We start from the raw sequence: 26,512 nt of genomic DNA, 5'->3' as shown, positions 1-26,512 counted from the left end.
CCAAAACCTGTCCCCAAGCACTTGTGTTAAGGATAACCAGTCTGAGATTCTCTATTTTCCCTCTTCCTCGTTTGCAAAACAATGGGATTACATTGGCATGTTTCAATTTGCAGGACCTACATCTAATTTCTTAAATTTCTAATGTCTAGTAACATTTAGTTGTTTTACCTAAATAACATTGTCAATATTCAGAAACAAAGTGATTTGCCAGTAAATGCCAATGAGAGAATTTAATCAAGCAATGATCAAAACATTCTAGCAATATACCAATAATGGTACAGCAGAAATAGTACAAAGTCAGCTTAATCCACCCATTAGAATTTTTAAAAGGAAATCAGATTCGTAAAACTATCAATTAGTGTCCAGATATCCCTAACTACCTTGTGAAATCATTGCAATATTTGAATGCTAGTAGGCACCTAGATGAAACGGGCATGCACTTAATCCCATTACAGACATGGGTAAAATTCATACAATTATAGATACATTTTAAGCAGTAACACCAGGCATCACCTGTCTCCATACAGCATAGGCTTCTGCAAGCATTGTATACAGGCTTCGTGGAACCACTGTTTACATCTCCAGCACTGCAACATTTTCAGGTACCAACTTAGAAAGAAAGAAATCTGCATCAGACATCCAAATATAATTTAGTTAAACATTTACAATAAAAATAGTATCACCACTAATAAAGTCTACTTTCAATTGGAAGAACTCATTTTTAACAGAATGCCCTTTTTAAAAATATAGATAAAAAGCACTTAAGGTAGTTTATCTCAAGCAATCCAAAGAGCAGGTACCGAGGAGCACTTGTGTCCATGCAGTTGTGACCCTGACTGGCACAAATGATGAGGTTCAAGGCAACTGTCATAAGCTAATTTGTGTAATTTGCCTTTTGTAACTATAGATTGCATTCCAACTACCGAATATTTCAGAATTACAGCAACACAGAGATAATGACTGCAGCCACAATTGGTTATGAAAATGCCAATGAGTGTGTTTTCCTTCCCAATTAACTTCAGTCAAAATCCCCCCAAAAAAGTTTAAAACTTTCCTAATTTCAACCAAAATTTTTAAGACTTCACCTAAAGGACAAATTATCTTTATTTCATGGCCATATCCCAATACCTTGAATTGGTTTATTTATGAAAGGATAGAAGGCATAAACCTCAAGAAAATTGTTCACAATTTTTTCCAAAACAAATTCAATCTAAACCATTTGACTTACTCCCCAGGGCCTCCACAATAACAGTAACACTGCTCATGATTTGTTTTATGGCCTACATCCCACTGAAGATCTTCTAACTGGTATGGCAATGTCTGCTTCATGACTTGGAGAGCTTTGGCATTTGGTCCCTTCTTAAGAGCACCGCCCCTCTAAAATGGAAGGCAAAAACAAATGAGTTAGCAACATGGTCCATAACTGACCAATTAAGATACAAACACCAAAAGATGAAAAATACCAAGCACTTAAAAAAGTACACATTTTCTATACCCCAGTTTCCAGTATTTTAACCATGTGACAATTTTTCCATCATTGGAACACGATTTATAAAAATAAACAACATTCACAGGTGCTTCACATTGCCTCCAGAATGCATTCTTAAGAAGCAACCGGAGTCAGCTCCAAATAGGGTCATTATGGCATTATACAGAGACTTACTACAGAACTTCTAAGCCCTATGCAGTGATAAGCTGTTGTGCCAGGAACCTGGCTGAAAAATTTAGCTCTCCAGCAAAAATAAAGCGCCAAGTGACATTATCACTACATCATTCAGTGTGGAGTTAGCCATCTCTCAACATACAATGTTATTTTCCAGGCTAGTGTCAGGTGAGTGGTGTGGTGAACCCATTGCAGAGATGAGGTCAGCATCCTGTTGACATAATCAGAGCATTCCATGTGTTGACAGTCTTCCAGAATCTTGTTGCCCTCTCATTGCCTTCTTTGAATATGATGGAAGCTGCTGTTTCCTGATCTTTTTGCTTCCCCAGCCTGCAGACCTCTTTGACATGTTCACAGTTGATGACTGTCAATCAGGTTTATTACCTTAGAGACATTTCTGGCCTATGGAGAGCTGTACAGCAAAAAAAAAAGACAGATGCTTCCAGCATATCAACAGAAAATAATGAGACACAGAGAATCCCAACCACATATCAAACATATTGAGCAGTAGCTATAGTCCACAGTAACACTGTGCTGGCTAGGGTGTATCTCTCAGCCTTCCACCTCAGTGCTGAGCAGACACATTGCTCACCCCAACCCTTGTTCACTTGAGACTGACTAGTGCTGCAACAAAAACACTATTTCACTAGCTCATGAGCACGAAGAAAGAGCAGAGACTTGTGCCATGCTTTTGGCATAGCAACATTACAATGAATCAGTGCTTTCTAGGGCAGCATTAAGGGGAGTAGCAACATACTTCAGTTGTACAATACCTTTGTGGTAGTGGCAAAGACACACTGGCGACACAGCCACTTAGCATCTGATGCAATCACACTTGAATCTATGTTAGGCATGTGACATTTCTGATGATAGCCTATTGAAAAACAATTAATCTGTTAAAATACTTGTTTAAAAGTACCTTTGCCAATTCTCAAATTGATACCAAATTGTGTACCTTGTCCACACTTGTCACAAATAACCATTTCATTAGGTACTTCAGAACACTCCTCCTGGCATATTGTGCAAACCATCTCTCCACCTCCACAGGCTCCTAGGATTAAATGCACAATAATGTAGCCTTTTCACATGTTTTCACAGTCACCATGTTTGTTAACAAAGATAACTCATGGAAATCTGAAAAGCATTTAAAAAAATCTCGGGACATTAAAGCATAGATCTAGAAATCTAAACTGTGATACTATTATACAAATATACACATGAAAAAAAACCCATGACAGTTCATTATGAACTTTTATGTTCTTCAGAAGATGGCACTGCCAAGTATCAACATAAATTTCCACCCATAAAGCCAAAATTGATAAACTAGTTCTCTCTCAGTCCAACCCACCATCCATTATTTAGGGATTTTTAAAAATTCATAAATGTATTCATGTCGACATCACTAGGAATGTAAACATTTAATGCGCACCCCAATCTCCAAGGTTTCATTAAGAATCTGGGCCTGGAGTATGCAGTGACATTATAGGCCAGGGCGGACAAGAATGACAGATTTCTCTAAAATATTTCTGAACTAAATGGGCTCTGTGCACATTATTTTTAAAAGACAATCCAACTTTTACCTTTACTTTAATTTCATATTGTTGAATCACAAATCCAATGTTCCAGCTTAGTGGTCACCAACCTTTTTAAACCCAAGATCCCCTACCTCGGCCTTAGTGAAAGGCAAGATCGACCTACTAAGTCGGTTAGTCACACGCATGCACACCGGACAGAAAAGACCGGAAGTAAAACCCCACAACCCAGAAACCCAGAAGTAGAAATAATGTTTGTACACCAGGGGTCACCACCCTTTTTTGCACCGCGGACCAGCTGATGATTGGGGGGGGGGGGGGGGGGGAAGAGTGTTAAACACAACCAGAATACAGCAATATTTGAAGCAGGTTCCTTATGTCCAGTCTATTCTGCAATTCAGTTTACGAGGCTCTCAGCACTTAGCTTCTGTCCTGCTTGCTCACGTTTTTTCCGCTGAAAAAACTCAGTGGGTTTGTCTTTAAGTGCTTGGTGCTTGGACTCAAGGTGCTGAAGCAGTTTTGAGTGCTTCATTGCCTCATTAGACAGCCTCTAGGCCCGAACTCCAGCCTCCCGCTTGCCCGCTGCCAGACGCCTTGACCAGGTGTGGCTGGTCGTGGGTGGGGTGAGAGGACAAGGTCAGGGCTGGAGGGCCCCATGCCAGGGCCGCAGTGGTTGCAGTCCAGAAAGAGCAACTGACCGAGCGAGGAGCATGCCCACCCGCCTTGTAGGATATATCGGCTGACAAAAGTTTGGCTCGAGGGATGACTTTCAGTAGATCGCAGCGAGGTAGCTGCTCTGCTACTTATAAAACCCGAGCCCGAATTAGGTCGCCTGTGAATATCTTTAACATTGGCTACCCCACAAACATTCGGTGTGCTAAACAGGTTTAGAGGTGGCGCCCATCTGTCCGCACTCCAGGCCGGTACCAACAGCACTTCCTGCCAGCCGCGTGAGGTGGACCAGTGATCCCTAGCACGACGGTGTCACTGCGTTTAGGCGACTAATGACCTCGCGTGCGTTCAAGTTCAACAGTGGGCGTGACAGGGATAAGGAAAGGTGCAGCTGACTCACATCGTTTCATATCGCCAAATCATATTATTTCCTTGCGACCTGGTGGTTGGGGACCACTGAAATACACTGTGTAGTGCGTGGCAGGGGAACTACACACATGAACACTGAGCAGAAAGAACGGAACTAAAACCCCGCAACTCAAAAACAATCTCTCAACAGTATTTGTGTATTTATTTTTCAATTTTTCAGGATCTACTGGGAAAGTCTCAAAGATCGACCAGTCGATCGTGACCGATGGGTTGGCGACCACTATTCTTGCTATTAATCCAATCATTAAATCATTAAACTGCAGAACCAATGGTAACAATACTTTTTTTTTTAACATTCATTGGAGGGTCAAATGGATACAATCTAATCTTTGGTAAAAATGGACCCTTCCAAAAACAAAAGATACATCAGTTTTTCATGGACAAATATAGGAGGACAATTAAAATGTTTGCATTGCTATCAATCACATTTTAAGAACATTTTAACTTCTAGGATAGTTTTCATATTTAGTAAAACTAAAAAGTCAAGAGTGTATGCCAATCACCGGCTTCATAAACATAATCACGCAATGATGTGGCCATAATTTGATCAGTCTGATAATTTCAAAATCAAAACAGTCCATTCTTTATGAGATTTTTCATGTAAGCCCAAATTAATCTACAAATCACAAAACAACAAAATGCAAACAACAATTCCTGCAAAAAAAGCTAAATCAAGAGCAACTGCTCCAAGATCAAAATCCCTCAAAAGTCCCTGCTTTTTGGACAATGCACTGCAGTTTTTGTTGTTATAAAAAAGTGTACTGACGTTACAGGGCACAAAAATCTATGGAGGTTAGAATGAGGAAATAGTCAACTACTGCTGAGCCACACATCAAAAATGTACATTGAAATACTTGGCTCTGATATGACAAATCTTGGTGATTTCTCCCTCCCTGATGTCTCATGATCAAATTGTTCACTGACCTAACACTTAAACATTTGGAACATGGAACAGTACATCACAGGAACAAATCATTCAACATATGATGTCTGCACGGATTAAAAAATGTTCATCATTCAAGAGCTTCCCTAACATTTAATTGAAATATGAGGTTAACTTTATACTGGAGATCAGCCCTATTTTTCATAATACTTCCCCCAAATATCTCTTATGACCTCCATCATAGCAGCGAAACAGTCTATTTTCAAATAAACAGTTTGGATCATATTCTTGGCAGAATATCACTAATGCATCAGCAGGTTCTACAAGACCCAGTAAAGCCTTGCCCACTAAATTATAAAAAGGTTACCAGTCTGTATGTCTTTCCACAAGACCCAGGACTTTGAACTGTCTTCAAAGATGACAAAGCAGCTCTCTTTCTGTTTGTTCACCTTTAAAGGAAATTGGAACAAAGATAAGCTTTTTATAGAAATTTAAGGTGAAAACAACTGGAGATACAAATGAGGTGAATTCAGTTGGAAATTCAAGAGAGCATTTTGAGAAGGCCAAATACTCCCTTGAACTTCCAGTTGCATTCACCTCACTTGTAGACCATTCTTTTCTCACGAAACCATGTGGCCTCCAATTATAAAACAATGGAAAATAAATCCAAAAGTAAAATGAAGTGTTTTTGTTGCTTTTACTTATGATCAAAGTACAGAACTAAAATCAACAACATAATGGAGCACCATTTGAAATAGTTCCTCTTTCAATTTCATATTGATTTCATATTTATCAGGATTAATACTCTGATGAAAACAATTTGTTCAAGAACTCGTATGAAATACATGCTGACATGCCCTAAGAAAAACAGAAGTCCAGCACCTGGATCCCACATGTACCAGCCTTGTTTGTTTGTTGTTGATGACACAGCGCAGCTATTTCCTACTCGTGCTTACAGATTGGGAGCAGTGTTTTTCAATTTGGTTTGAATGATTGATTCAAATCTAGTAAGTGGATTCCACATCAATGATAGGAAATGGGAACATACAGTAAAAATCCCCATGGCTCTTCAAGACTGCACTGCCACAAAAATACCATAGCTGATCAATTTGAATTTCATGTACAACAATAAATGCATGTTTCAAAATTCCCTTTGCATCCATTAAATATAAAACTTAAATTAATCTATAATACACCAAGAGTGTACACTCAATCTTTTGTGGAAGGGAAACAACCATTCACAAACAAAAACTCCCAGATCCCTTGGATACCAACGTTTCCAAGAATCTCATCTTCTGAAAAATAAACCACGTTTTGCCCACATTTACCCCTGACAATTCATGACTCCTGTGTACTTCATTGCCACATTCTTATCAATCCATCTCACTTAAATTACTTACTTCCTTGCATGTTTTATTATTCACTAATTTACAAATCATGCTTTGTACATTTACATCCAAATCATTTATATAAACACTGAACTGTGACTCACTAGTCACAGGCCTCCAGACTAAGAAATAACTTTACACCATCACCCTCTGCATTGTACCATCAAGCCAATTACAAATCCTATTAGCCATCTTTCCCTGGATCCCATGCAATCTAACCTTCCAGATGAGCCTGCCACGTGGGGCCTTGCTGAAGTCTAAATAACTAAAGATCACTGACCTTCACCTATTCTCTTGGTTCCTTTTTCAAAAAATTGAGATCCGTTGACATGACTTCCCATGCACAAAGTGTTATCCCCAATTACACCTTTCTTATCCAATTAACCACATCTCCTGTCTCTCAATGACAAATGCATCCTTTTGAAGAATCGCCGCCAACCTAGATCCACATCTTGCATGTTCTTTTAAAATCTGTTATAAATAGATGGCAGCAACATTTGTGACTGATCTTAGCTTTAACTCTTCCTCTTGAATAGTTTTAAATGTTTGCTACCTTCTAGTTCACATTGTCTATTCTGTAATCTAGGTAAGGAGCTTGAAGATCAACATCACTAAACCAGTTGCTGGTACTTGTGTAACTCACATGCATCAGGTCTAGACAATATTATCAGCTTTCAGCCCCTTTCACTTCAGTACTACTTTAATACTAATGTTTGGTTCTCCTCATCAATAATCACTTGGTCCCTGTTTTTTTGTTATGGGAGTCTACCATAGATCAAAAATACTAATCAAAACAAGAGTACTTAATGCTGTCTCAGCTATTTATTGTAAATTTCCTTGTATCACCCACTTGTAAAACTGCAATTTTGTCACCTTTCTTTTATTGTTAATTTACACGTTGCATCTATCAATTTCTTGATAGGCATCAAAAGCAAAATTAAACATTCTTCAGTCTTCAACTATTGGGAGCCTATGATTTCTGCCACAAATATGAACTAATACTTCTGAAAAAGCTAAATGGCATGAAAAATATTTTAGATCTTACAAAATGTTCATATTGTAAATAATTATAAATGGACCCTTAAGGATATGCTTCTTGCAGCTGCCTCCCATTTATGAAAGTCTGTGCTTGCCAAGATCCTGAAATAAAAACAAAAGCTGGAAGAACTTAGTCAATCATTAGCATAACTGTAGAAATGGAAGACTTTTCACATTCTAGATCAGGGACCCGTCTGAAGAGTTCCTGACCCAAAATATCAACTAGTTTTCACTTCCACAAACACTGTTTGGGCAAGTTTTTCCCCCCAGCATTTAGTTTTGTCTTGGTCATCTACTTTTGAATTCTAAAAAACCACCAGCCCTCAGACTTGTTTCTTTTTCCAGTAACATTGTAAGACTTTCAAGAATCATGTACATTATTAACTGCCATTGGACTTCTATTCCCAATGGTATTTTCGTTCCTCAAGGAAATGTATACCTGTTACTCAGTACAAGTTGAAATGTTTGCCACTACTTTTCTGTTACTTTTAATCTATTTTCCTAACTTACTTTGGTCATGTCACACTTCACAAATTACACAAGGGCAACGCCCAAGTTTTGTTATTGACAAAAATCAGTATTATACTTGTTACAAAATTCACTATTTCTTCCAGTGGCTCCTTTACAACAGGGTTGTTAATTAACCTTGTCTCACTGCACAATACTATATCCAAAATACCTTGCTTGCAAGCTAGTTCATAAACTAAGAATTTATTTTATTTAGAGATACAGTGTGGAATGGAACTTTCCAGCATGACCCAGCAATTTAACCCTAGCCTAATCACAGGACAATTTACATTAACCTACTAACTGGTACATCTTTAGACTGTGGGAGGAAATCAGAGCACTTGGGAGGAAAACCACCCAGTCACAGGGAGAATATACAAACTCTTAACATAGCTTAGCAGGGATTAAACCCTGGTCACTGGTAATAGAGTTATGCTTACATGCCACACCAAATAAAAAAGATAAAGTCTTATTATAATATTTAAGAAAATGTACAATACACAAGATAAAGTCAGAGGAAGATTTTGTGGTAGTTTAAAATCAGGGTAGCATGGACTTATTGGAGTAAAGATCATGGGTAAGTGCTGATCCTTTCATAAACAGGGCACCTGCAGAAAGAACATCCTTAAGAATCCAGTGCTATTTACAATGTGAACATTATATAAAATCTGAAAAGTATTTTAATGTAATTTAGCTTTATCAGAGATATTAGTTCATATCTGTGGCAAGCACAGGTTTCTGATAGTTGAAATCTGAAGAACGATCTGCTACCCCACAGAATGACTGATGTTACAGGTGCCTAACTTGCCTTCAGCCTTTTGGTAAATCCCAGGTGACGTTAAAATGCAATATACATCACCTCTATTTGTTTTCCTGCCTAACAATGGGTAATGTGACTTAATAACACGGCTGTTAACACCCAATTCAACTGAAGTGTGCATAAACATTGCACGGAGAATTAGAAATCTGTTCTTAACCGCACTGGCTAGTTGTTGAATAATATATCATGAGGCAATCATTCAGCGCCAAAACAAATATTCTAATTATTTTCAAAGCAAACCACAAACTTATACCACTCACAATACAACATCAAATCTAGTATGTCCTGTTAAGAAGTGAAATCATCCATAATTACTCCCTTATAACAATGCACAAGTCTCTAATTCCCTGGTTTATATTCTATATGATTACGCAACTACCATTAGCAGGACTATAAGCATTTTTTTAAATTATTTATTGAGATACAACACAGAATAGACACTAAGCTGCACAGCCCAGCAACTCCCAACTTAACCCTAGACTAACCATGGGAATATTTACAATGACCAATTAACCTATTAAACAGAATGTCTTCAGACATTGGGAGGAAACCAAAGCACCTGGAGGAAACCCACACAGTCACAAGGAAAACATACAAACTCCTTACAGATGGCGGTGGGAATTGAACCCAGCTCGCTGGTACTGTAAAGCATTGGGCTAACCACTAAAACACCATGAATGTTTTTCAACATCTTAATTTTCCAACCTAGGATAATTACTCTCCACCATCGTTATTTGATTTTATTTATTACCCAAATTAAAATCATTGAGCAATTGTACAAAAATATTCAATTGTACAAAATTGTACAAAATATTCAATTGTACAAAAAGTTCAAAACACTGGTCAATTTTTTTTAAATACCAATTATAAACAAGCTGCTTGCATCATATTTGGAATAAATAAAGTTAATAACTCTTGACAGTGAATTCAAAGAGTTTATGCATCTAACCAATTTTGTACATGTTGGCAAAGAAAAAGGATGAGGGAAAGAAAAAATCATTCTTGAATTCCACACCTCACTAACAATTTGTTAGCAATGATGAGCAAATGTCACCTTTGATATCAAGAATAATTTACATTTCTCCCATAAATGTCAAAAAGAAAAGACCAACAGCATCCTCTACACTTACGTCATTCTACATGATCCTGCCTTGCTTCATAATAGATACTTGCTGTGGACTGAAGTTATGGGTATTTTGTTTTTACCTTTTTGACTGTTCCAAGATAAAACAAGCCATCTGACCACCTGGCTAGGACATCCTGGCCTTCCTCAAACTTGCACACGGGTCTTTTTCCTTTTGATCCATCCTGTAATGACAAAGGAACCGAGGACACTGGCGTCTTCAGGTTATGATGGGAGGGAGATCGTTTGTGGAGAGATGAGTTACCTACTCCCGTACCGTCTCTGTCCATCAGGAAAATGGCATCATCAACTGGAATTTAAAGTCCAAATAAGCCAATTTTAGAACATATTACATTGTAAACCACATTTTATGACAACCTACCATTATATTCCATCTAAGACCATCAAATTTAATCATACTTCCAAGTCACCTGAGGAAGTTCACTCCCAGCTAGCCATGAAACCTATTATAAATGTCCATCAGGAAAATGGCATCATCAACTGGAATTTAAAGTCCAAATAAGCCAATTTTAGAACATATTACATTGTAAACCACATTTTATGACAACCTACCATTATATTCCATCTAAGACCATCAAATTTAATCATACTTCCAAGTCACCTGAGGAAGTTCACTCCCAGCTAGCCATGAAACCTATTATAAAATTGCTTTAATTAGTTCAAAAGTAAGTCACAAAAATGCAAAAGGTCACTTAACTGTTTAATTCAAAAAATAAAAACAAAAATTCATTCTTAATTTCAGATTAAGGTATAATTTGCTCATTTTTTGACAACATCAGCAAAATGCCTCAATAATTATTTCATTCTTAACTGCTTTAATTCTCCTTTACATTTGTGTACTGGAAATGACATTGAATCTTGAATCTTAAACTCAGTTACATTTAACTTAAGATGTGTCACATTCTATAACTTAAGACAATGTAAACCTTTATCAGGGGGCAACTTTCAAAAGTGGAGTCCAATTTAACAAAACAGCATTAAATTTGCACAAACACACTCTTATTTAAGAAAAATAAACCGAACCAAACGAACCTAAAACATTATAAGCTAAGTGTGTGGCAGCACATCGGCCTACATTATGCTGTAGTAGCATGGTTATTAACACAAACTCATTCATCACAAATTCTGATGTACAATAACACGTACAAAATGCAATAGCAACTTCAAAACCTAAACTAAACATCGTTTAAAGAAAACGAAACCACACTGCCATATCGGCATAAAGATGCGGGCTAAAGAAATCCTCCAGCCCTTCACCTCCTACCGACTGCAAGAGCAGAAATCGAATCCCCTCCAACCTATTAGACTTCATCTTAGACAAAGGCGGTGGGCAAATGTAAACAAAATGAAGCAAAGAACGTGTCTAAAATCAGCCCTTTGCAACCACACTGCAGTAGGCCCAGAATATATTAAGACAGTCCGCGGTTTCTGCATCTAGAAGCCGGACACAGAGGGGCCACTTCCCCTCACGGAAACGGGAACCAAGAGGCCTCGCTCTTGAGGCTCCAGAAAACCTTTCCCTCCTTAAAAAAAAACAAAACAAACACACACAAAGAGATTATCATTTAAACAACAGTACTCACCTCATTCGGCCACTGCAGTGAAATCACTCTTTTTTTGTTTTTCAAAAGCATACAATGTCGTACACAGCCACCCCTCTCGCTGCAACCACTCCTGTTACTCCTCACTCACAATTAGGGGCACCTCAGCTCACGCCAACGCCATTTTGGTTTCCCGCGGACCAGGCTATGCATTGTGGGGGAGGGAAGAATGAGACCGGCGCATGCGCGTTGGCCCCTGCGAGCGCCGTACTGCACATCCAGCATCTGGGCTGCCAGTCCGCACGGTGACTTCGCTCATTCCCAAACACTCAAAAAGAGGAACGAAAAATCGGAATAGAGACACTTCTTTTCCATGCATTAGTTGTTGCTCAATCGTCATACGGCACTTTGTACCAATCCTTTTTTGAGAGTCATTGTACTTTTAATGTGAACTTCATGTCATCAGAAACATCATTTGGTTTTGCAGCGGTAGTCAATGTAAGTAAAGGGCATATCTACAAGAGCATTTGTAAAAATATATGACATTGGAAATAACAGATATTAGAGTAATCAAATAGGGATTGTGCGCAAGTTATATTTTTCTTAAAACTATTTTCTAAAAGATTTTGTAACAGATGGTGTTACTGGCAAGCCCACCATTCATTGTCCGTTTTTAACTTCCTTTAAAAAGAACCACAATTTGAAATACTAAAATCCTCTACTGAAGGCAGTGTATTGTTCAGAAACAGCTTTATTGTTACTGAAATATGTCGTGAAATTTGTTGTTATGTGGCAGCAGTACTGTACAGAGCAAAATATAAAAAATTACGTTAAAAAATTAAACAGTGCAACAGGCAGTGTTCATGGACTGTTCAGAAATCTGATTACAGAGAGGAAGAAGGTATTTCTAAAACGCTGAGTGTGGGTCTTCAGGCTCCTATGCTTTCTCCCTGATGGAAACGATGTGAAGAGAGCATCACCCAGATGGTGAGGATCATTATGATGGATGCTGCTTTCAGACTAACTGTAACATCGAAATAACGACTGTAGTCTTCCCTGTCGCTGTGGAAGGAGCTATATCTGTCTCAGCCTTATTAGTGACAGAGCTTGTGGGATGTCAAATTATTTGAGTGGTTTTTGATGGACTGTAGACCATGGTCTCTCTTTGGGGGCTTTGCTGTTGTTTGCATGGTGGGTGGGGGATTGCTGATGCATAATGCTAGAATAATTTGCAGGAAGGGGGAGCATTGTTGCCGCTGTTTGTGCATGGGAGGGAGCAGGGGGCTTTAGGATTCTCGCATCTTTTATCTGTCATTCATTCTTTTGGGGGGGGGTTCTGTTTTGAGGATGTCTGCAGCGAGTAAGAATTTCAGGTTGTATATTGTATATATTCTCTGATATTAAATGGAACTATTGAACTATTGAACCTCTTGAACATGTACTGGATGTTAGGGAAGGTTTGTGCCTATGATGGAATTAGTTGAGTCCACAACCTTCTGCAGTCTCTTGTAATTCTGTGCGTTGGAGTCTCAGTGCCAGGCTGTGCTGCAACCAATCAGAATGCTCTTCACCATATGTCCATAGCAATTTGCAGAAGTATTTGGCGACATATAAAATTTTTTCGAACAATTGAAGTAGAGCTCCTGGCGAGCCTTCTTCCTGATTGCATCAATGTATTGGACCCAGGATAGATTGTCTGAGATGATGATGCTCAGGAACTTGAAATTGCTCACTTTTTCCACCTGCTGACCCCTCACAAGGACTGGTGCATTTTCCCAACTTCCCCTTCCAGAGGTCCGTGATCGGTTGTCTTGTTGATGTTGAGAGCTGGTTGTTGATGCAACACTATTCAGTTTGCAGATCTATCACATCCCTGTACGCCTCCTTGTTGCTATCTGAGATTCTGTCAATGACGGTTGTGTCAGCAGTGAATATATAGATAGTGTTTAAGCTGTGCCTTATCATACAGTCATGGGTGTAGAGAGAGTAAAGCAGTGAGCTGGCTAAACACACATCCTGGACTCTTGATAAGGTAGTTGAGGATCCATTTGCAGAGGGAAATACAGACGCCCATGTTTTGAAACTCATTGATTAGTAATGATGGTGTTGAACACTTGAGCTGTAATCAATACACAGCAGCCTGACATACATTGTGCTATTTATGTGCTTCAAAGTTGAGTGGAGAGCTACTGTGATCATTAAGGTATGCAAAATTGCTGTCATATTTCCTATCTTATACGAAGGCTTATACTTAATTGGCTGTCAAGCATTTTACTGTCTCAAATACATGAAAACCTCTATATTCGGATTTTATCTTACTTTGTGTTTCATTTTCTTGTGTTTATTTATTTTATTTGTTATGGTTGGAGGGTAGCTTGGCATGAATGAAAAGAGCTGACATTGACTGTTATAGGCTGCAAAGAATATGTAGATTTTAGTGACTATCTTATCATCTACCCTGCTTTAAAATGTGCTTCAGATACTGTCACAAATGCTTTTCCTTTGCAGAATCTCTGCACCATCCTAACAATCTCTCACTTATACACTGCTTCTATCAATGCCTGCTTATGTCCTGTATGCTTCTATTCCTGCAATGTCATCATACCTTTAACTTCCCATGCATTCTACACACAGCCTAACTTGAGATTAGTTTGAATTACTTTAAGGTATTAAAATGGAAGTACAGTGGATTCCGTTTAAGCAGCTGCTTACGTGGGACAACTCTTAAACAACAAAAACTAATGAAGAATACCTCTTTCAATATTTTTATTAATTTCTACATAGAAGAATACAGAGTACAAGATATATAAGTTTAAAAAGGATAAAATAATACCAAATACATTATATTTGAATCACACTTGCAATCTCATTGCCCTATATTCATGTAAATTAAATTAAATCATAATATTGAAATATGATAATTTTATTATAGAAAAAAAAGAATTTAAGCCCACTACCAAAATCGAAGCTGTTTGGTAAAGAAAAAAAAGGAAAAAAATCCTTATCATATAGCAAAATATGTTATTAGCCAACATCTGTACTTTAAGAGCAAATTTAAGAGGTTTTAAAAATAATTCAAAAAATGGTCCCCACAATGTTTGAAAGTCTTGACTAGATTCAGAAATTGAACAATGGATCTTCTGTAAATTTAAGCATGACATGATATCACGTAACCATTGAGCGTGAGTAGGCAGAACAACATCCTTCCATTTAAGCAAGAGCACCCTCCTAGCTATAAGAGAAATAAAAGCCAAAATGTGCAAATCAGATGTCTCCAAAATAATATCTTTTCCTCCAACAATACCGGGTTAGGCTTAAAATTTACTTTGAAAAGTACAGAGGAAGTTTGGAATACTTCCTTCCGGTATTTTTCAAGACTCAGACATGTCCAAAACATATGAATTAGTGAAGCTTCTCCATTGTTACATCTATCACAGTAGAGAGATATATCCGAATAAAAACGAGATAGCATATCCTTGGTCATGTGAGCCCTATGGACCACTTTAAATTGGAGGAGGGAGTGGCGGGCACATAACGATGAAGTGTTAACCAATTTAAAAATTCCATTCCAAGTTTCCTCAGAAATTGAAATCTGTAAATCTTTTTACCAAGGATATTTAATTTTGTCTAAAGGAGCATTTCTCATTCCCAGCAACATGCCATAAATATTGGATATTGAACCATTATGAAAAGGTTTCAAATTAGAAATTACATCTAATAAGTTCTTATCGGGACTTTTAGGAAATATATATAATTGAGATCGCAGAAAGTCTCTAATCTGTAGATACTGAAAAAAGTGGGTTTTTGGTAAGCTATATTTAGCTGACAATTGCTCAGACGAAAAGAGACAAACAGATCCTGGAAGCATTTAGTACCCAACCTATCCCATTCTTTCAAAACTGGATCAGTCGAAGGTTTAAAAAATAATTAGAAAAAACGGGATTTGAAAGAGAAAATCTCAATAAACCAAAGTATTTTCTAAATTGTACCCAGATCCTCAAAGTATGTTTAACTACCAAATTGTCAGTTAGTTTACTTAAAGATAAAGGAAGTGAGGATCCAAGAACAGAAATGATAGAAAATTTATTAACAGAATTAGCTTCTGAAGAAACCCATACCAGACAGTCCTCACGGTTAATATCAAAGTCAAAGTCCTGTCCCGAGCCTTTGTGGCCCATCAGGCCGGTGCTTATGCCAGTTTCTGTGGCGTGAAGCGACTGAGAGTACGAGACTCCCCCCCCCCCCCCCCAGATAGGACGCCAGTCTATTGCGAGGTTGACCCCCAGTTTTTTTGTTGCCGGTGCCCATTTTTCATCTAGGTAGACTGGCGCATTGTGTAGTTAAGTGTCTTGCTCAAGGTCGCTGCCTTGGCTGGGCTCGAACTCACGACTTTCAGGTCTCTAGTCGAACTCCCTAACCACTTGGTCACGCGCCACACTCACGGTTAATATAGTATGACCAAAACGTAAGATTTCATATATTGACTGCCCAGTAATAAAACCTAAAATTTGGTAAAGCTAAACCTCCATTCTTTTTAGCTTTTTGAAGATGAACTTTATTTAGTCGAGTATGTTTGTTTTTCCATATTTAAGAAGATAAAATAGAATCAAAAGAATCAAATAAAAATGATTTAGTATTAAAATTGGTAAGGCCTGAAAAAGGTATATAAATTTAGGTAAGATATTTATTTTAATAGAATTAATTCAGCCAATCAACAATAACGAGAGGGGCGACCAGTTAGATAGTGCCCTTTTTACATAATTCAGTAGAGTAAGGAAGTGTTCTTTAAGTAGGTGTTTATAATTATGACTAGCAACCTGAAGGTCGTGAGTTCGAGCCCAGCCGAGGCAGCGTCCTTATTTGGGTGTAATTGTTATACTCAAATAGGTAAATTGATTTCTTACAATTTTAAAAGGAAGGTTAGTATTAATTGATACCAAATTATTCAAAGAAAAAAGTTCACTCTTATTTAAATTCAGTTTATATCCTGAAAACTGGCTGAAACAGGAGAGTAAAGAAAGCGCAGGAGACAACGAAGTCTCAACATTAGAAATAAAAAGCAATAGGTCATCAGCATAGAGCAAAACTTTGTGGGTAGTATCTCTCCTTAAAATACCAGTGATATCATTAGATTCTCGAAAAGCAATAGCTAAGGCTTCTAAGGCCAGATCAAAGAGCAAAGGCTCAAAGGACAACTTTGTCTGGTTCCACGCTGAAGTTTAAATGGTTTGGAATTCTGAAAATTGGTAAGAACCCGAGCAGGGGGAGATAAATAAAGTAATTTAATCCATTGAGAAATTAGGCCCAAAATGAATTTTTCTAAGGTTTTAAATAAATAATTCCATTCAACCCAATCGAAACCCTTCTCAGCATCTAAGGATATCACACATTCCGATATCTCCTTAGAAAGAGAATAGATAACATTTAATAAATGATGAATATTAAAGTGGGAATATCGATTTTTAATAAATCCAGTCTGATCATCAGAAATGAGAGATGGTAAAATATTTTCAATCCTACGAGCCAGAACTTTGGATAGGATTTTAGTATCAACATTAAGTAAGGAGATTGATCTATATGAAGAGCATTCAGTTGGGTTCTTATTCTTTTTAAGGATAAGCGAAATAGAAGCTTCATAAAAAGATTGTGGCTTGATAAAATGAACTTATTCAAACCAAAAAAATTTATGAAATTGAAACCAAATTCACAATGTATATTTGACTATAGGATGTTATTTGTTTATTCAATTTAGATAAAGAAAAAAGAAGTGAAAATCCTAAAATTGAAAACAATGAAAAGTCTTGTACAGATTTACATTCCAAATTTTCCCATTGTGGGCAAGCAGCTATAGTCAATTCTTGTGTCCAAAATATTAAATATCGTATATTAACTGCCCAATAGTAAAATCTCAAGTTTGGCAAAGCCAAACCGCCCTCCTTCTTAGGCTTCTGTAAATATTTTTTGTCTAGTCTAGGATTTTTATTCTGCCACAGATAAGAAGATATTTTGGAGTCAATAATATCAAAAAAAGATTTAGGAATAAAAATTGGTAATGCTTGAAATAAATATAAAAATTTGGGTAATACCATCCCCATAATATAATATCTAACTTTTTTTTCAGCCCTCTTTTATGGATCAAGCTTTTCTTTTATGGAAAACAAAAGGTGTAACATGTTTTCGTGATTTGTTTTTGGATGATAGCTTTATGTCCTTTGAACAGCTATCTAATAAATATAATTTACCTAAAATTTATTTTTTTAGATATTTGCAAGTTAGAAATTTTTTGTATAATGAGTTACAGTCTTTTCTGAAACTATGTCCATTGGACATTACGGAAAGAATTTTAGCTCTGAATCTTGGTCAAAAGGGTTTAGTAGCTGTCATTTATAATATGATCATGAAAATACAGCCAGAAGTATCAGAAAAAATTAAGAAGGAATGGGAAAAAGAACTTTATTGTCTTATATCCACTGAGCAGTGGGAGAAAATTTTACTATTAGTCAATTTGTCTTCTATTTGTGCTAAACATGCCCTAATACAATTTATGGTTGTACATAGAGCTCATATGTCTAAGGATAAACTTGCTCGATTTTATTCTTATGTTAATCCAACCTGTGACAGATGTCATTCTGAAGTTGCTTCATTGACCCATATGTTTTGGTCTTGCTCTTGTTTGCAAAATTATTGGAAAGATATTTTCAGTATTATTTCAACAGTACTGAATATCAATTTCCAACCGCATCCTATTACTGCAATTTTCGGTTTACCAATGGTGGATAATAGTCGTTTATCCTCCTCATATCAACGAATGATTGCATTTGTTACATTAATGGCTAGAAGATCTATTTTATTGAATTGGAAAGAAATTAATCCTCCAACTATATTTCAGTGGTTTTCTCAAACTATCTCTTGTTTGAGCTTAGAAAAAATTAGAAGTGTTGTTTTTGATCCTTCAGTTAAATTTGAAGAAACTTGGAGACCATTTATTCAACATTTTCATATGAGTTAAATTGTCTTTTCCTAAACCTCACTTTTATTATCCTTAATTATTTGGATGGAGGTTCGGAGTTATTGGCACTACTGTATATATTTGACATTATGCAATGGCCCATGTTGGTTAGTGTTTTTTTTTCCTCTTTTTTTGGGTTTTTTTTTCTTTTTATTTCTTTTGTTCATAAATACTATGAGTTTGGGAGGTTATATATATTGATTATTATATATTTGAATGTCTACTTAAACTATTAACTATGTACTTTCAAACTCTTTGTATTCATGTTTCATTTATGTTTGCTTAAAAATTAATAAAAAGATTTAAATTGTGGCAACCTACCCAACTTAAAGGAATCTGAAAAGATTAAACATAAATGAGGTATAAGCAGTGAGGAAAAGCCTTATTAAGTTCTCCAGAAAATCCATCAGGACCCGGAGCCTTCCCCAAGTGCAATGAACGTACAGCCTCGACAATTTCCTCATAAGAAATAGGTTGATCCAACTGTTTTCGGTTATCAACAGAAAGTGTAGGAATGTTTAATTGATCTAAAAAATATTAATAAGGCATTATTAATATTAATAAGGCATTTGATAAGGTCCCACATAGGAGATTGGTGGGTAAAATCAGAGCTCATGGCATTGGGGGGAAGATATTGACATGGATAGAAAACTGGTTGGCAGATAGAAAGCAAAGGGTAGCGGTGAATGGGTGTTTCTCGGAATGGCAGGTGGTGACTAGTGGGGTGCCACAGGGCTCGGTATTGGGACCACAGCTGTTTACGATTTACATCAACGATTTAGATGAAGGCATTGAGAATAACATCAGCAAGTTTGCTGATGATACTAAGCTGGGTGGCAGTGTGACATGTGATGAGGATGTTAGGAGAATTCAGGGTGACTTGGATAGGCTGAGTGAGTGGGCAGATACTTGGCAGATGACGTTTAATGTGAATAAGTGTGAGGTTATCCACTTTGGGAGTAAGAACAGGAAGGCAGATTATTATCTGAACAGTGCAGAGTTAGGTAAGGGAGAAATACAAAGAGATCTAGGAGTCCTTGTTCATCAGTCACTGAAGGTGAATGAGCAAGTGCAGCAGGCAGTGAAGAAGGCTAATGGAATGTTGGCCTTTATTACAAAGGGAATTGAGTACAAGAGCAAGGAAATCCTTTTGCATTGGTACAGGGCCCTGGTGAGACCACACCTGGAGTATTGTGCACAGTTTTGGTCTCCAGGGTTAAGGAAGGACATCCTGGCTGTAGAGGAAGTGCAGCATAGATTCACAAGATTAATTCCTGGGATGTCCGGACTGTCTTATGCAGAGAGGTTAGAGAGACTGGGCTTGTACACGCTGGAATTAAGGAGATTGAGAGGGGATCTGATTGCAACATATAAGATTATTAAAGGATTGGATAAGATAGAGGCAGGAAATATGTTCCAGATGCTGAGAGAGTCCAGTACCAGAGGGCATGGTTTAAGAATAAGGGGTAGGTCATTTAGGACAGAGTTAAGGAAAAACTTCTTCTCCTAGAGAGTTGTAGGGGTGTGGAATGCACTGCCTCAGAAAGCAGTGGAGGCCAATTCTCTGGATGCTTTCAAGAAGGAGCTAGATAGGTATCTTATGGATAGGGGAATCAAGGGATATGGGGACAAGGCAGGAACCGGGTATTGATAGTAGATGATCAGCCATGATTTCAGAATGGCGGTGCAGGCTTGAAGGGCCGAATGGTCTACTTCTGCACCTATTGTTTATAAATTATGGTATTATCTTTAGGAGAGTCAGGACTACAAAGTTTAGAATAAAATTCTCTAAAGGTATCATTTATTTCTAAATGGTCAGTTGTCCTATCACCACTAGCTTTACAAATTTCTTTAATTTGCCGTTTAGCTATAAAGGTTTTTAATTGGTTAGCTAATAATTTACCTGTTTTGTCTCCATGAATATAAAACTGACTTTTATCTTTTAGGAGTTGAGTTTCTACACCGCATCTCCTTTGTGTACCCTGCTTGTAATTTCCTCAAAAAACTGCAGTAGGTTAGTCAGACAGGACTTTCCTTTCAGGAAACCATGCTGGCTTTGGCCTATCTTGTCATATGGCTCCAGGTACTCTGTAACCTCATCCCTAACAATCGATTCCAACAACTTCCCAACCACTGATGTCAAGCTAACAGGTCTATAGTTTCCTTTCTGCTGCCTCCCACCCTTCTTAAATAGTGGAGTAATGTTTGCAATTTTCCAGTCATCCAGTACAATTCTTGAAAGATCACTGTTCATGTCTCTGCAATCTCTCCAGCTACTTCCTTCAGAACCCAAGGGTGCATTCCATCAGGTCCAGGAGATTTATCCACCCTCAGACCATTAAGCTTGCAGAGGACCTTCTCAGTTGTAATTTTCACTGCACATACTTTATTTTCCTGACACTCTTGAATGTCCAGTATACTGCAGATGTCTTCCACCGTGAAGTATATTGTAGTATATTGATACATGTAAGGTATAATGCTGAAAACTAGCACTTTTGCCCAACCATTCTATATCTTAATTTATTTATCAATTTTGAAAATCATAGTTTGATTCAGCTGAATCACCGTGGATTTATGATAGGAAACATGTGTTTTATAAATATGGAGTTTCTGAAAGATATAACAAGAAATGCAAACTGCAAAATATATTGCATATCTAATTTTAAGAAGTTATTCAATAGCTGCTGTTCAAAAGGTTGTTAAACTAAAAGTGGCCTACAGCCATGCGACTGTATGCCATTTTTGAGGTCAAAATTCTCCTATGGTTAAGTCGGTTAGAGACTGTCGGTTAGAGAATCTCATGGTTAAGTCGGTTAGAGAATCCTTTAGACACTACCAGGACAGTTTACTAGTACATTAAAGAAATAGATTGATACAGTTCCAAGATAGGATGGTGTCCAACATGGAAGAGGAATTGGAGTTGGTGGTGATCCTGTGCATCTGCTCTCGTTGGCCAAGGTGGTGGAAGAGACATCTGTGTGGCATTTCCCATTTAAAAAGACACGATGAGCTGCTGCATTGCATTTCAAAAACAGTCCAAGTACTGCTGACTGAAGGAGTAAATGTATTCTAAATAACAAGGTTAGATCTAGGTGAGCAAAGACAGAAAATTTTTGAGTGATACCTTGTAGATCAGGGATGGCCAATCTATGGCGCATGCACCAAAAGTGGCACATTGGATGATTAGAAGTGGTGCATTGCACCCCAGTGATAATAATAAAAAAGTAAGCAAAAAGTGTTAACCAAAAACCGATTTGTAGAAAAAAAATCTATAACAGGAATTCAACTAGCTTAGAGCTAGAAATGGGTTTTACTGAGAATAAATCTAAAACTTAGCAATTATTTTTAGCGATTTTATTATTTTGTGTACATCTTCTGGTGAATGTTATCTTCTTTCACATTAATCTGTTTTCAATTAAAAGAAATGTTCAATGAGTCAAAGTAGGAAAGAAGGAGCAACACACACAAAATGCTGGTGGAACACAGCAGGCCAGGCAGCATCCATAAGGAGAAGCACTGTTGACGTTTCGGCCAAGACCCTTCGTCGGGACTAACTTAAAGGAAAGATAGTAAGAGATTTGAAGGGATCCATCAAGAGATCCATCAGGTTGGAGGCTACCCAGCCAGTATATAAGATGTTGTTCCTCTAACCTGAGTGTGGCTTCATCTTGACAGTAGAGGAGGCCATGGATAGACATAACCGGAATGGGACGTGGAATTAAAATGTGTGGCCACTGGGAGATCCTGCTTTCTCTGGCGGACAGAGCGTAGGTGTTCAGTGAAACGGTCTCACCAATTATATAAAAGGCCACACCGGGAGCACCAGACGCAGTATACCACACCAGCCGACTCACAGGTGAAGTGTCGCTTCACCTGGAAGGACTGTCTGGGTCCCTGAATGGTGGTGAGGGAGGAAGTGTAAGGGCAGGTGTAGCACTTGTTCCGCTTACAAGGATAAGTGCCAGGAGGGAGATCGGTGGGAAGGGATGTGGGGGACGAGTGGACAAGGGAGTCGCGTAGGGAGCGATCCCTGCGGAAAGCAGAAAGGGTGGGGGACGGAAAGATGAGCTTGGTAGTGGGATCCCATTGGAGGTGGCGGAAATTACTGAGAATTATACGTTGGACCCGGAGGCTGATGGGGTGGTAAGTAGGACAAGGGGAACCCTATCCCGAGTGGGGTGGCAGGCAGATGGGGTGAGGGCAGATGTGCGGGAAATGGGAGAGATGCGTTTGAGAGAAGAGTTGATGGTGGAAGAAGGGAAGCCCCTTTGTTTAAAAAAGGAAGACATCTCCTTCGTCCTGGAATGAAAAGCCTCATCCTGAGAGCAGATGCGGCAGAGGCAGAGGAATTGTGAGAAGGGGATAACATTTTTGCAAGAGACAGGATGGGAAGAGGAATAGTCCAGGTAGCTGTAGGCTTATAGTAGATATCAGTAGATAGGCCGTCTCCAGGGATGGAGACAGAAAGATCAAGAAAGGGGAGGGTGGTGTCAGAAATGGACCAAGTAAATTTGAGGGCATGGTGAAAGTTGGAGGCAAAGTTAATGAAGTCAACTTTGTCAAGCATGAGTGCAGGAGACAGCGCCAATGTAGTCGTCAACGTAGTGAAGGAAAAGAAGGGGACAGATACCCGTATAGGCTTGGAACATGGACTGTTCCACAAAGCCAACAAAAAGGCAGGCAAAACTGGGGCCCATGTGGGTGCCCATGGCTACACCTTTGGTTTGGAGGAAGTGGGAGGAGCCAAAGGAGAAATTATTGAGTGTAAGAACTAATTCTGCTAGACAGAAGAGAGTGGTGGTAGAGGGGAATTGGTTAGGTCTGGAATCCAAAAAGAAGCGGAGAGCTTTGAGATCTTCCTGGTGGGGGATGGAGGTATATAGCGACTGGATGTCCATGGTGAAAATAAAGCGGTAGGGGCCAGGGAACTTAAAATCATTGAAAAAATTCAAAGCGTGAGAAGTGTCACGAACATAGGTGGGAAAGGATTGAACAGGGGGGGGGGGAATAAAACAGTGTCAAGGTTGCAGAAATGAGTTTGGTGGGGCAGGAGCAAGCTGAGACAATAGGTCTACCTGGACAGGCAGGTTTGTGGGTCTTGGTTAGGAGGTAGAAATGGGAAGTGCGGGGTGTGGGAACTATGAGGTTGGTGGCAGTGGATGGGAGATCCGCAGGGTTGGTAAGGTTGGTGATGGTATAGGAGACAGTGGCCTGATGCTCCTTAGTGGGGTCATGATCAAGGGGTAAATAAGAGGAGGTATCAGCGAGTTGTCGCTGTGCCTCGGCCAGGTAGAGGTCAGTACGTCAGACTACAACAGCTCCCCCCTTATCAGTGTGTTTTATAGTGGGGTTGGGATTAGTGCGGAGGGAGCGGAGAGCAGAGTGTTCGGAAGGAGTGAGGTTGGAATTGGAACACAGTGTGGTGAAGTCGAGATGGTTGATGTCCCATCAGCAATTAGCAATAAAGAGATCCAGAGCAGGCAGAGACCAGAGCGGGGTGTCCATGAAGAGGAGGAGGGCTGAAGACGGGAGAAGGGGTCATTGGTGGGGGTTGGAGAGCCCTTGTCAAAGAAGTAAGCTTGGAGTCGGAGCCAGCGGAAGAAGAGTTCAGCGTCATGGCGTACGCAGAACTCACTGAGGTATGGGTGAAGGGGGACAAAGGTGAGGCTGTTACTGAGGACAGAGCGCTCTGCCTCAGAGAGCTGAAGGTCGGAGGGAATGGTAAAGACCCGGCACGGATGAGAGATGGGTTCAGAGGGGGGAGTGAGGCTGCTGGTGTCGGTGGAGAGGGGAGGGTTGGGGCGAGAGGAAGATGGAGCCTCTGAGGGCCCAGGAGTTGAGGACTTTTGTTCTGCAGTCGTTCCATAACTGTTCAATACGTGTTTGATCCTGAGGAGCCAGGCGTCTGCACCAGTGGTGCGTCGCAGGTTTTTGCCAGTTTACAATTGACACTCGTGCGCTACGGAGTGGTGCTTTGTTCGTCCTTCGTGAACATCTGCAGTTTTGTACTTTTTTGAAAATTAAGCCTTGTTTTTACATTCAGTTACCCATCACAGTGCAAAAGAAAATGAGTAAAAGAAAAGCAGAAAATGATAGTAAGTATGAATTCAATGAACAGTGGGAAAATGAGTTCTTATTTATAGCGGGGTCCATCAGGAAAACTGTTGTGCATTGTTTGTGAAAACACTTACTCACATAATAGAAGACATGATCTTAATAGACACTATAAAACACAACATCAGACTGAAATAGAAGGAAAACTGAAGCTAGTGCTTGGGTCTGAGTTACAAAAAGAATATGTGATTAAAAAAAAGGAAGAAATAAAAAGAAGACAAAATATATTTGTTAATCAATATATCAGGTAAAATGCTAAATATGTCTATATTAACATTTTTACAAGAATTGAATGGGGGTACAAGAGTTGTATGGCACATCTGAACTCGTGCGTGAAAAAATTGATGCATGGAATGTAAAAGGTTGGCCACCCCTGTTGTAGATGGTCAAAAGTGTTTAGGAAGTCAGGAGGTAGGTCCCTACAGCAAAGTTATTGAAACAAAGAATCAGAATCACAATCAGGTTTATTATCACCGGCCTGTGACATGAAATTTGTTAACTTAGCAGCAGCAGTTCAATGCAATACATAATCTAGCAGAGAGAGAGAGAAAAAAAATAAAGCATAATAAATAAAAAAGTACGGTAGATCAATTATGTATATTGAATAGATTTTTTTTTAATGTGCAAGAACAGAAATACTGTATATAAAAGTGCGGTAATGTCCAAAGCTTCAAAGTCCATTTAGGAATTGGATGGCAGAGGGGAAGAAGCTGTTCCTGAATCACTGAGTGTGTGCCTTCAGGCTTCTGTATCTCCTACCTGATGGTAACAGTGAGAAATGTGCTTGCCCTAGGTGCTGGATGTCTTTAATAATGGACACTGCCTTTCTGAGACACCGCTTCCTTAAGATGTCCTGGACACTTTGTAGGCTAGTACCCAAGATGGAGCTGACTAGATTTACAACCTTCTGCAGCTTCTTTCGGTCCTGTGCAGTAGCCCCTCCACACCAGACAGTGATGCAGCCTGTCAGAATGCTCTCCACGGTGCAACTAAGTTTTTGAGTGTATTTGTTGACATGCCATATCGCTTCAAACTCCTAATAAAGTATAGCCGCTGTCTTGCCTTCTTTATGACTACATCAATATGCTGAGACCAGGTTAGATCCTTAGAGATCTTGACACCCAGGAACTTGAAACTGCTCACTCTCTCCACTTCTGATCCCTCTATGAGGATTGGTATGTGTTCCTTCGTCTTACCCTTCCTGAAGTCCACAATCAGCTCTTTCATCTTACTGACATTGAGTGCCAGGTTTTTGCTGTGGCACCACTCCACTAGTTGGCATATCTCACTCCTGTACGTCCTCTCGTCACTACCTGAGATTCTACCAACAATGGTTGTATCGTCAGCAAATTTGTAGATGGTGTTTGAGATATGCCTAGCCACGCATTTACAGGATGGAAGGAAGCCATTGTTTCCCTGCTGAAATACCCTCTCTCTGACTTAATAACATCCCTGCCCTTTAACCCACCCACCACCACTGCTACTTTATCAGCCACTTGTACCTAGCATCACTTTATGTGCATACTATCAGTGTATGTGTATAGGCTAATCTTACGTATTTATAGTTATTGTGTTCTTTATGCTTGCTGCTTTTTATCCAGAGTAACAACAATTTCACCTTCCTTTACACTCGTGTATTGAAGAATGACAAGAAACAATCTTGAATCTTGTAATCGCAGTATTAATGTGGCCAGTCTGATTAAGTTACTGACCACTGGAGATGTGTGCCAAAATTACCTGCCTCTATTTTGCTAGCCGTTCCTTGGCACTTT

The 26,512-nt window shown here is 38.9% G+C and overlaps 2 protein-coding genes across 3 annotated transcripts in view; one reads left to right on the top strand and one right to left on the bottom strand.

Moving 5' to 3' along the window:
• The window catches only part of mtf2 (metal response element binding transcription factor 2), a 41,757-nt gene extending 29,948 nt beyond the window's left edge, over positions 1–11,809 (bottom strand). For both annotated transcript variants that reach the window (XR_012101004.1, XM_073062693.1), the window contains exons 1-7: positions 11,660–11,809; positions 10,139–10,365; positions 5,547–5,628; positions 2,619–2,714; positions 2,437–2,537; positions 1,229–1,377; positions 514–609 (exon numbers count right to left, since the gene is read on the bottom strand). Coding sequence is in view for 1 of the 2 variants with exons in the window: in XM_073062693.1 (XP_072918794.1) it covers positions 514–609; positions 1,229–1,377; positions 2,437–2,537; positions 2,619–2,714; positions 5,547–5,628; positions 10,139–10,345 (731 nt within the window). In the remaining variant the exon portion in view is untranslated. The remainder of the gene's footprint in view (positions 1–513; positions 610–1,228; positions 1,378–2,436; positions 2,538–2,618; positions 2,715–5,546; positions 5,629–10,138; positions 10,366–11,659) is intronic.
• A 123-nt stretch (positions 11,810–11,932) lies between these two features.
• Positions 11,933–26,512, top strand: part of LOC140736775 (divergent protein kinase domain 1A-like) — a 76,826-nt gene continuing 62,246 nt past the window's right edge. Inside the window, exon 1 of the mRNA XM_073062692.1 lies at positions 11,933–12,115. Within this exon, the coding sequence (XP_072918793.1) occupies positions 12,074–12,115 (42 nt within the window). The 5' untranslated portion in view covers positions 11,933–12,073. The remainder of the gene's footprint in view (positions 12,116–26,512) is intronic.

Source organism: Hemitrygon akajei, chromosome 12 (assembly GCF_048418815.1).
Source record: "Hemitrygon akajei chromosome 12, sHemAka1.3, whole genome shotgun sequence".
NCBI classification, from domain to species: domain Eukaryota; kingdom Metazoa; phylum Chordata; class Chondrichthyes; order Myliobatiformes; family Dasyatidae; genus Hemitrygon; species Hemitrygon akajei.
This window is presented reverse-complemented; position numbering and strand designations above follow the sequence as displayed.